General features: G+C 36.9%; 1 protein-coding gene across 1 annotated transcript; it reads right to left on the bottom strand.

The window, feature by feature from the left end:
- Positions 1-665: 665 nt before the first annotated feature.
- LOC103929976 lies at positions 666-2,284 on the bottom strand. Its single transcript, XM_009339252.3, has one exon. It carries the CDS (start codon positions 1,957-1,959, stop codon positions 1,033-1,035), a length of 927 nt encoding a protein of 308 aa, XP_009337527.2. The 5' UTR covers positions 1,960-2,284; the 3' UTR covers positions 666-1,032.
- Between the last annotated feature and the right edge of the window lie 9,278 nt (positions 2,285-11,562).

The following is an 11,562-nucleotide window of genomic DNA, read 5'->3' as shown; positions in this document are numbered from 1 at the left end:
AGGCAAATCGCCGGCTCTTTGATGATTCGGTCTCAAAGCATGATTCCTAATACTAGACATCTATCTCTCACAAGTGAATTTATCCCTGTTACAATGGAAAGAGACGCACAAATAATACCCTGCCATACTCCAAGCCGTTATTATGCAAATTCATGTACCCTACTGTGACTGGTGAATGCAACCTTTCCTTCTGAACAACTTAGCATTAACCCTAAAACCCTCATCAACCAAGGATTTTCTAACAACAATGCATGACCTCTTGGACTCTATATCCCACTCCTGGTTCTACGAGAAGGATCTATCGGGAGAACATTCCCTCCCCTGACATCCAATCTACTGTTAAACGTCCGAAGATAACTATGCAACTCTGTACATCATAATCACAACTTTCAGGCTTTCCCTTTGCTAGCCACGACAAAACAGGTCAGACTGACTTCCAAATTCAACTCCTTGCCTAACGCCGCTATTTCATTAACCTACCAAAAGGTTTATAATTCGATACAATAGTTTTCTATATACAACATTAACATCATAGTAACTAATAGATAAGGAAGATTAAATTCAACAGAACACTTCTACCTGGGAAATCATTAAATATATTAAACTGTCCATCAGCTCAAAATTATTCTGCATGCTTGATGGAAATAAGAAGAGCGGAAACGAAATGACTCCAATTGATCCTTCCTTTAACCAATTATAGGCATTTCTTTTACCCATTCTGTCCTAGAGGTTACAACCAACTAAGAAAACAACAGTTCTCTGATCAATGGATAACTATAACTAGTTCAGCATTACTACCAAAATGAAGTACAAGGATCCAAAATTGCACCGCATCAAAAGCATGAAAAATAAAGTAAATAGTGCAATGAAAACCAAAATCTACTTATCCAAAATACTACTGAGTTGAGATTTGAGAGAAAAAAATATAACCAAAAAGCTCAAACCAGTTTTACTTGCAGGCATGTCTCTTACGTTGCCATGGCTGAGGATTTTTTTCGATTTTTCGTTTGCCAACAGTCACAAAAGCAAAAGTCAAGAAAACCCCTTCCCCAGCTTCTGAATTGCACAATACATTTTCCTTCTGGACCCAACTGCATTTACTCCCATATCCTTGAGGTCCTCCAATGTTAACATGGGCAATACCTCATCATCCACCTCATGAATTTCGAACACCGGCGCATAACGCCCTAACCCTAACCCATTGAGCCAAACCCTAACCCCATCTTCTCCACACCTTCCTCTTCCTTCATTCCCAATTCTAACCCCACTTGTCCCTCTACAATTCCAATCCCTGGCATCGTTATCCGACGGCCCGGATAGCTCAATACCATCATGGTTATCCCTACCCTCCGAAATCCTGGTCCTAATGGGTCTTCTACTTCCATGGTAAAGCAGCTCCCTTCCATTGGCATGCCCATCCACACCCAAATTCTCCGAACTATGAATTGGACTCCGCTCTTTCAACGGGCTTTCCGAGTTTTCGACATCAAAATCGCGTTGATACCCATCATCGACGTCCTCCGCTCCACTGAATTTCTCGTCCCCTTCGCCGCCACCTTCATCGATCTTGGAAGATACCCAATTGGATCTGACCCGTTTCATGACGCTCGAAGCCCGTTTCTTGGCGTCCTTGACCTTCCAGCTCCCAATGGCAACACTATCGAGATTGGCCTCTCTGTCTTCACCGTCTAGGGTTTCATGGAATTCCCCAACGGAGCTTAAATTCGTTAAAGGTCGAGGCTTGGAGGACTTATTGGCGTCTTTGCGGTGGTCCGGCGGGAGCCTCCACGGCTTGGTGGCGCGGCGCACCTGCGAATCGTACGGCTGGTCTCCTCCGATGTCGCCCAACCGGACGCTGGGTCTCCGCTGTCGCTTCGATCCTACCGTCTCGGACGAACCCATCAAAAACTGTCCTCCGCCGTTGATCTCAGAAACCGGCTGCGGTTGAATCTCCGCCATGGATTCCGAATTTTATTTAATTTCTTTCACCCTAAAAATCCAATTTTGTTCGCTGGAATTTGAGTTTCTCTGCGAAAAGACTCGAACTTTCCGAATTTGTGTGTGTTTTTTGTTAAGTGGAAAATGGGGGGAGAAGCAAAAGGGCTCTTTGGCCTTTGGGATGTAGCGCTTTCTTGCGTTGTGCCTACAAGTTTTGTTCTTTTGGTCGGTTTCTAGAGAGAGAAAGAGAGGGTTTTGAAGTAAATGAAGTGATTGATGGGGGAAGAGTGAGAGAGGGAGAGAGAGAGAGAAGGGTTTCAGTGAGTGAATGAGTGGCTTTGGATTTGGGTGGTTGGGGGGAGAGACCGAGAGAGAGAAGGTGCGTTGGAGTCTTAGAGGAACGTGACACGTGGCACTCTCTCCATGTTATCATCAGATGGGAATGTCCCATTGACCACAAGAAATCATCTCTCTCAATTAAATAAAAAAATTCATAAATGTCACATGGAAAAATGTTTTTGGTTGCATGTGTTTAAGTTAAATTTGTTGCTAGTTCATTAGGAATTTATGTTTATTTTTTTATTGTAAATAATATTGTCTATTTAGAAGAAGAAAAAAAGTCGAATTTGGTTTTTAGCATTTTAAATGAAGTTTAATATAATTTTTTGGAGTGCAAATCGCAATTGTATTCTAATTATTATTTTTGGCCAGTATAAAGTTTTTTATTAGACCATCTCCAACCGAAGGAGAGTCAGAGGGCTCTCTTTGGCCCTATAGCCCTCCAAAAAATTAATATTTTAATAAATAGTTTCAGGCCATATTTCTTACCATCTCTAACCGAGAGGCCAGAGGGTTATAGGTCAAGCATAGCCCTGTGACAAAAAATCATCTCCAACTGAGGAGCCAAAGAGATATAAGGTCAAACATAATTTGTTATTTTAATTAAATTAATATGGTTACTTAAATTAAACTACCTCAATAATTAAACTAACTCGATAAGGAATCTCAATAATTTTGCGTCTCGGATTTCGAGTGCCACGTGTCGATATCTGAGTGACTTTGCAGATTCTTGTTGATAAGGAATCTCAATCATTTTACGTCTCAGTTTTTGAGTGTCACATATCGAGATGTAATTGGTTGTAGGGATGTTAGATAGGGTTTTTATTTGTGTGGCACTTCTTATCTTTAGCTTCCAATGTCCATAAATAGGGTGGATATTAGGCTATAATTCACACACCTTTAGATTCAATCTCTTTCAATTCAAGTTTGAAATGTATTCCAACTTTGGATCCTCTTCGGATTCCAACTGGGGGACCTCATCCAATTCCGAATTGGAAGAAAAATGGGCGCAGATGAGACGAGAAGATAAAGAGTCTGATGAAGAAGATGAAGCATAGCGCAACACATAATATGTGGCAGCCATAGCTACAGTCATGGCGTGTTAACCAACTGAGGAACAACCTCAATGGGGTGGCTCTGTTGCTGGTTGCTTTTACAAACCACGAAATAGAGCGATGATGCATGCCAATCTAATGAACAACTACTTCAACCCCAACTTGGTGCACACAGAAGAGGATTTTAGACGTCGCATCCGGATGAGGCGTCATGTCTTCAAGCGTTTACTTTATGATGTCCAGTAAGTCTACTTTCGGCAAAAGCTGGACAGAGCAGGCCGCCCTTACCTCATCAAAAGGTTACTATTGCATTTCAAATAATGACCTATGTCTTCCCAGCTGATTCGATGGATAATACATATGGTATGTCTAAGTCTACATGTCTTGATACTCTTATTGAATTCTGTGACACAATTGTTCAACTTTACAAATAGGAGTACCTTCGTGAGCCAAATCAAGAAGATCTGGATCGGCTCATTCACAAAGCTAAAGACCATGGCTTTCGAGGCATGATAGGGTCATTCATGCATTGGCATTGGAAGAACTGTCTCACCGGATGGCAAAGAGGCTTTAGTGGAAGGTCGAGAAAGTTAACTATTGTGTTAAAGGCAGTTGCCTCGTATGACACATAAATCTGGCATTCTTTGGAGTCCCTGGATTCCAAAATGACATTACAGTTCTTGGGTGTTCACCCTTCTTCAATAACCTAACGGAAGGTAAATCACCTCAACTTGACTACTACATCAACGGTCGTCAGTACAATATAGGGTATTACTTAGCAGATAACATCTACCCAAAGTGGGCGACACTTGTCTAAGCAATTCGAAACCCTGCGAATGATGTTGAAAAGTGGTTTACCTTACACCAAGAGGCATACCGGAAAGATGTCGAGAGAGCTTTAGGTATTCTACAAGCATGATGGAAAAATCATCAAGGAACAAGCAAAAGGGTAGAGTCGAGAAAATTTGAACTCCATCATGATGTCTTGCATCATATTACACAACATGATTGTGAAGCATGAGCGATATAGGTATATTGATGGAGTGTCTGATGACAACCAAGAGGATCCAAATAGGTTGAAAAGGGCTCGTGCAAAAATATATGATGGGCTTAATTTGTCTTTGAATTCAATAGCTGGTAATATCTCTTTAAATGAGTACATGAGGCTATAGGATGATACATTCCCGTGCCACGAACAAGTACCGACAACAGAATCTTTTTGCACATCTTTTGGCCAAAAGAAGCATGGAGTAGGCGTTTAAGTTTTATGTTGTTAAATGTTTTTTAAAATGTTGTTTAAGTTTCATGTTGTTAAATGTTTTTTTTTATGTTGTTTAATGTTATTTAATGTTGTTTAAAAACTTAGGACGTTATAGGAAAAAAAAAAAGAATTTAAAATTTTTTTTTTTAATTTGTAAAAAAAAATATTCAAATATAACTGACACACCCCGACCCAGAAAGTCTACTTGGACCATGAATCGAGCTGTGCTGGGCGACACCTGGAAGGTAACGAAGCCATAAAATGTGATAGAGTGTAGAAAAATGTGAATAATTTGAGCCTAAAAATTATTAATACCAAAGTGCGTTGTGAGCGGGAGCGAACCCATTTCACGCACGATGTCAGAGCATAAGTAAGGTACATGAGTGTGGGTAAGAATCATACCCTCAGAAATATCCATCAATACTAAGATTCGCCACAGATCCTTGTCGATACAAACTCAGCAGCTAAAACCTAGGGGGCACCAAACAGAGAGTGTGAGTAAGCAATAAAATCAAGCTTCCCAAAGTTATTACCTCTCTAAAAGTAATGCTCCTAAATGTAAAACCTATATCGTTTTGCCATAAGACAATACAACATATATACATATATCAAAACCATACTCAGAAATGGCCAAAACCACAGTTTGCCATCAACTCCACCATGCAATAATAAGTAGGCCAAATGAACTTAATCAATACAAAATAATATATCAGTCGGAGCCATCTAATATGACATGTACAACTTATCTATATCTTATCAATCATGGCTAGCATATAAGTCGGAGTCACCTATAGTGACCTGTACGACTTATCCATATCTCATCAATCATGGCTAGCATATAAGTTGGAGTCACCTATAGTGACATGTACGACTTATTCATATCTCATCAATCATGGCTAGCATATAAGTCGGAGTCACCTATAGTGACCTGTATGACTTATTCATATCTCATCAATCATGGTTAGCCAATAGCTCAATAAGTATACCTGCACACGAGTCGGAACCACCTAAAGTGGTCTGTACGACAAGACTGGGTGTAAATAAATACGTTCAAGTGCTATGATCACATGAAGACTCTGCGAATAATCGCGGGTCACCTACGAATCGAAACCACCTAAAGTGGTCTGTACGACAGGACTGTGCACCTACCTTGGATCCAAGGTGAGTGTAAGGTGCGGGAGGTGAACATCACGTGAAGGACTGTGCCCTGGCCACGGGCGGGAGCACTAACACCGGGGTGCAGGTTTATGTGCTATATTATATCTCAACACAATCATACTCACTAACATCACTAACATCAACATGTACTCATCTGAGACTTACCTGGGCATCCGCGACGTCATATAGCACTTCAAAGTATTCACAATAGTCAGGTTCGGTAATATCCATATGAATATGCCATGATGCAATCTAAACCCAAACATTTCATGATATTCCCAAAATATATATAATACGGCATAACATGTACAATCAATAACACCCTACTCCCAAACTATTTACTTTTGAGAGTAATCATTAGTGATAAGCCCAATTAGACCCTAGTTACATTAACTATCATACTTGCCTTTCCTTACTTCAATTTCTTGATTATTCACGCATTGATTTATGATCAACATTTAATCACCAAATCATAAAGTTAAATCTCATAATTCCCACCAATGTCCCTCACATTGCTCAATTCACTAAACAAGGCTGTTGTCTCAATTATTTAATCTCATTTATTATATGGCTACATCTAACGTCTTGTTAGATTGCCTATGTATCCTAAACAGGGATCAAGCCATTCGTAGTTCGAAATGATTAATTGTAGGTAACAAGCATAGATCACTATAAAAGTGCTTGTGGAACTATCAATTATATGCCTATGAAAGAAAATTGCCCACTCACTTGGATTCCACGCTATGATTATCTTGCACGCACATCGAGACATCACCATCTATCGTCGCCTGTGACCAATTATCAAATCACATCTCAAGGGTTTTACCGATAGAATACATAATTTACATAAAACATATCCTCAAGGACCTTCAAGAATAATTTGAGACCCATTGACCAAAAGCCAACCGTCAATCAAAGATCGACAGTAGGGTCTACAACCCTGTATAGCTCGATTTGGAAGATCCGCATATCAGATTTCCAATCTGAAACTCCCAACGATCCACAATATGTTTCTAGAATAACATATTAAAATTTCATTACGATCCAACGGTTGGATCTCCGCCATTTGCCCAAAATCAAGTGGACGTCAACATTTATTTTACTAACTTACAAATTCAATTCGGGAAGATCCATACATTGGATTCCCGATCCATAAATTCCTATGATCTTTAAATATTATGCATTATAATGTATCCAAGTTTGGTGACGATCCAACGGTCGGATTGTCGATTCACATTTTCATCAAGTAACGTATCGTAACGAATTTAGGTTCCAACGATCAACCTATGTCATTCAAATAACAAAACTGAATTCAAGACATTCGACATAACCTAAAAATAGCATTGGCGGCTCACTGGCCATGCGCCGCTGCGGGTGGCGGTCGGCCACCCCGACTCGTTGGAAAATCCAACTATTTCCAAAAATTCTCAAACTTCATAGAAATGAATATCTTAGTGAGTGGAGCAACTTTCATACCTGCCACGAAGTCGAAATGTGGATGGAAGATGGTCAATTTTTCCCACAAAGTCGGCGGGTGCCTAAAACTTCCCGACGTCGATTCGTCGTCTACGGTGGTCCAACGGGGTCAAGGTTGGTTGTGTTTTGCTCCTGGGATGATGGGCTACAAACCCCAAGTGGTGGCATCGGCCATCTCTTTGCCGATTTGCCGGAAAATCGAAAAGGGTGGCCGGAGCACTATTGATTTTCGTCAACTTTCGTGGCCTCAAACCGCCACATCCCATGGTTAATCAAGGTGGTTCTTGGGTGGCTTTTGTAGAGGGGAATGAGAGCTTCAAGATGGTGGTAGTGGCATCGAAAAACTCCACCGAAGTTGGCCGGAATCGGCCTTGGAAAATGGGAACTTGTGGTGGGTGTGGGTGGACGGGAAAGCCACTTCCCTTTTTTTTTTTTTTTTTTTTTTTTTTTTTTTTTTTTCTTCTTTCTTTCCTCATTTCTGATTTTTGCTTCACCCCACAAAGTGGGGATTTAATTTAATTAACACTAAACCTTGAATAACCAATTTCGAACGTCCGTAACTATACCGTTATAATCCGGACTCGCAAACGGCTTTCACCTATACGTTCGTACCAACGAGTATTACGAGGATATGCTAAAAGAATAAGTCCCACATCTCTCAAGTCGATGGTCAACGGAAGTCAAAGTCCTTACCTCTAGGGCAATTTCGTAAATTCACGCTTTTAAAATAAAATAAAAACGTAAAATTTGGAACGGGTTGTCACAATAACGGCTAGCTGACGTCAACTAGTAGTCGTTGCATTCAAAATCTAGCCTAGCCTGGGGCTGGCTGGGTTGGGCCATTCGGTTGGCCTTTTTCATTTTTTTTTTGTCCCGGTGGGGCCCACAAGCCTTTTGGCCTAACCCTCAGTTGGAGACGGTTTTCGTGTTATTTTGGGCTATTTTCGGCCCTCTGGCCGGATCAATTGGAGAAGGCCTTAGCCTTTTTGGTATTACCGCCAATCCATCCATTATCTAGGCCAAGATGGGTTCTAAATTTGAAATGAGGATCTTCTTCGAATTCTCTTTGTGAGGATTCTAAAGATCCTCAAATCATGTCCGTTTATCGTACATCGTAAGGTCAGTTTACATGTTCATGTTTAATTTTAAATAAAAATATTTAAAATAATTTCTAATTACACGACATACGATAAACGGATATAATTTAATGATTCTTGGAATCCTCACAAAAAAGATCTAGAGATGATCGTCGTTCCTAAGTTTGGATGGTAAGTTGTACTGGTCCCACTGCATTTCAAAGAAAAGCAGAAGCCTGGTGGACCTGTCCCATTCAAGATTTTTTCCGATCTTTGTTTGTACGTCAAGTCTATTCTTTAGAAGAGGAACATTATGATTCTACACACAAAATATCAACACTAATTTTATATAAAAATTGCTATAATTGCAGTATTTCTATATTTAGGTACAACTTGTAATGACTAGTCATAATAATTTAATTTAAATTTGTGTGAAAACCTAGTGTCAAACTCAACATCACCAATATGCAGACATAAAACTTTTAAAATATGATAATGCTAAGCATACATCTATTTTTACTTTTCACATACTCTTGAAAATTTTGTCTATTCATATTCTTCAATTTATTCAATTCGATGTTCAAAAACTAAAAAAAATACATAAAAAGTAAAAATAAGTGTGAATAGCAACCTTACTTAAATATCATTAAATCGTAATACTAATTCTCTTTTTTCAAAGGGAATTGTTATTAGCATTCCAAAATTATTATTCTACACTTCAAACTTTCTATATTTAAAAAGAAAAATAAACTTGTGAAAAGTATAAAATGAGATTTTTGAAATACTAATAACACTTTCCTTTCCAAAAAAAACAAAAGAACAAAAACAAATCAAGATCCAAGCAAGTAAAAGGATAAGGTATGAAATTTAAAGGATAGACCAAATCTGGAACCTGAATTTAAGTTTCACCTTCTTACGAAAAACTTACGTACACAACATATCTTGTGTTGCCACGTGTGAATTCCAGCAAAAACAAGATGTATACACTCTAGAAAGAGGATGAGTTAATTTTCCTTCTACCCTCTTTCATTCAACTAGATTTAACTCAAAAAGAACACTTCTACAATCCTTGCATTTTAAATGAAGAGGGAAAAGGACTTGTGTACAACGGGTTTACTATCGACATAATGTTATGTTTCAATCCACTAATGTTGTGTTATATGTAAGTTTTTTTTCACATGACATAATATTATTGGATCGAGACATTATGATGAATCTGTTTCATGCAAATTGTATTATAATGAAACACATGTACTTAGTCACTTAACAATATTACAAAAAGAAAATTTCAAGAGCATGTGTCAACCTGTAATCTATCTTTCAAAAAAATAAAAAAATAAAACTAATGAAAAAAATTTGAAAACTGTGAGTTTTAATGAAAAGGACAAAATAGGAGATGAAGTGAATAGTATCAAGATTGACTTTTTAATGTAAAAATATAATTTTTTGTTAAAGTAAACAGTACCAGAAGTTTTCCTTAAAATTTTCTTTAAAAAAACCCCAAACATGAAAGCCAGGTATTTTTTTTAGGGTTCTTTAGATATAGACCCTTGAAACTCCTATTTTCCAAATAAAAACCCATCTAAATTTAAACATTCAAATAAAACCCAAATTTCAAATAGCCTACCATGTAGACAAATATATGACCAACTATTACAATACAATTACAACTTATGCCATAGAATCCTAATTTGGTCAATAAATGTTATTACTCATCCTAATTATGATGAGCAATTAAATCCATATGGATATTTTACCTTTCTTGTATCATAAATATTAGCAACATATATAAATTAATTTACCAAATTTAAAAGAGAAAGACAATCTTGTACGGAAAAAATAATATTGTTTGAATTATGTAATTACTTACATACAAATTAATTTACCTACTTATAAAATATTATACTAATAAACCTGCATTTTGAATCATGTAATTACCTACATATAAATATTATACTAATTTACCAACATTTAAATTAATTTACCTACTTATAAAATATTATACTAATTTACCTACATTTAAATTAATTTACCTACTTATTAATATTATACTAATTTACTTACATTGAAATTAATTTACCTATTCCAAAAAAAAAAAAAAATTAGTGATATCAGATAATGTTCGAATGTTGTGGGTTTGTGCTTGTAGGCAATTAAATAAACTTTTAATCTAATGCACATAAATCATGTAGGTAAATTAGACCATTTTGAAAGTAAACTAGACCCTTTAAATTTTGGTTTGCTGTAATAGGTAAATTAGACTATTTTGTAGGTGAGAATTGTGCGGAACATATAGCTTTTGTTTTGTGTATTAGGGATTGGAATATTAGCCCAAGCTGTTTTAGGTTTATTGTTGTGTTGGTAGGTAAATTAACTTATATATGTAATGCACAAAATTATGAAATTAGTATTATTATTTTTCAATTAGCACGTTATAACAATTTGAAAGTTAATACATTAAATATACAATGAATGACATGAATTATTTTGTAAAATATATAAAATTAATTAAATGGATATAATAAGTAACTGATCCAAAAACCCCATCCAAGTATTAATAGGGGTAGTTTAGGCATTCGAAAAATACACAATTTGAAAAGTCAAACTTAATTAAAGAATTTGTTGAAGATTAGTCAATGGCTTTATTCAAGAAAATAAAAAGAAATAGATTTTAGTAGAGGAAAATATAGTTTCAAAGGCTAATCTCAAATTTTCAGTTTTTTTTAATCCCTCAAGAAATTGGTAAGCAAAGAAGCAATTAAAGAAGCTCACAAAAGACTAAAAATCAAAAGAGAAAGAGAGAGTAGGCCCTGCAGCAGCTTTCCCAATGAAAGCCAGGCATCAATGATCAAGGATTTGGATCCTCACCGGATTCCCTTTCTAGAGATTCTAGGGATCAACAAACACAAACCATTAATAAAAAATCATGCGATTACAATTTTTTTATTTTTTATATTTTTCACGTAAAACGATGATATTTTATTTTTAAAAATATTAAAAACATTTAATTCAGACCACATGATTTTTTATCAACAATCCATGTTCGTTGATCCCTAAAATCCCCAAGAAGGGGATCCAGTAGGATCCAAATCCAATGATCAATGCTCCATCAAAGTCCTAGATACCTCACTCATGAAAGTAGCAAAACAACAATTTCAAATTTTGCAACCAGTCAACTGCAAGTACATCTAAAAGCAAATATACAGCAGGGACTCTCAACTATGTCGTCAGAAAAAGAGCTGTGCGTACACACCACAAG

This window comes from the organism of the source record quoted next, unplaced genomic scaffold (genome assembly GCF_019419815.1).
Source record: "Pyrus x bretschneideri cultivar Hongxiangsu unplaced genomic scaffold, Pyrus_bretschneideri_v1 Contig42, whole genome shotgun sequence".
In the NCBI taxonomy this organism is placed as follows: domain Eukaryota; kingdom Viridiplantae; phylum Streptophyta; class Magnoliopsida; order Rosales; family Rosaceae; genus Pyrus; species Pyrus x bretschneideri.
The sequence above is the reverse complement of the archived record's forward strand: the minus strand, read 5'-3'. Positions and strand labels throughout refer to the sequence as shown.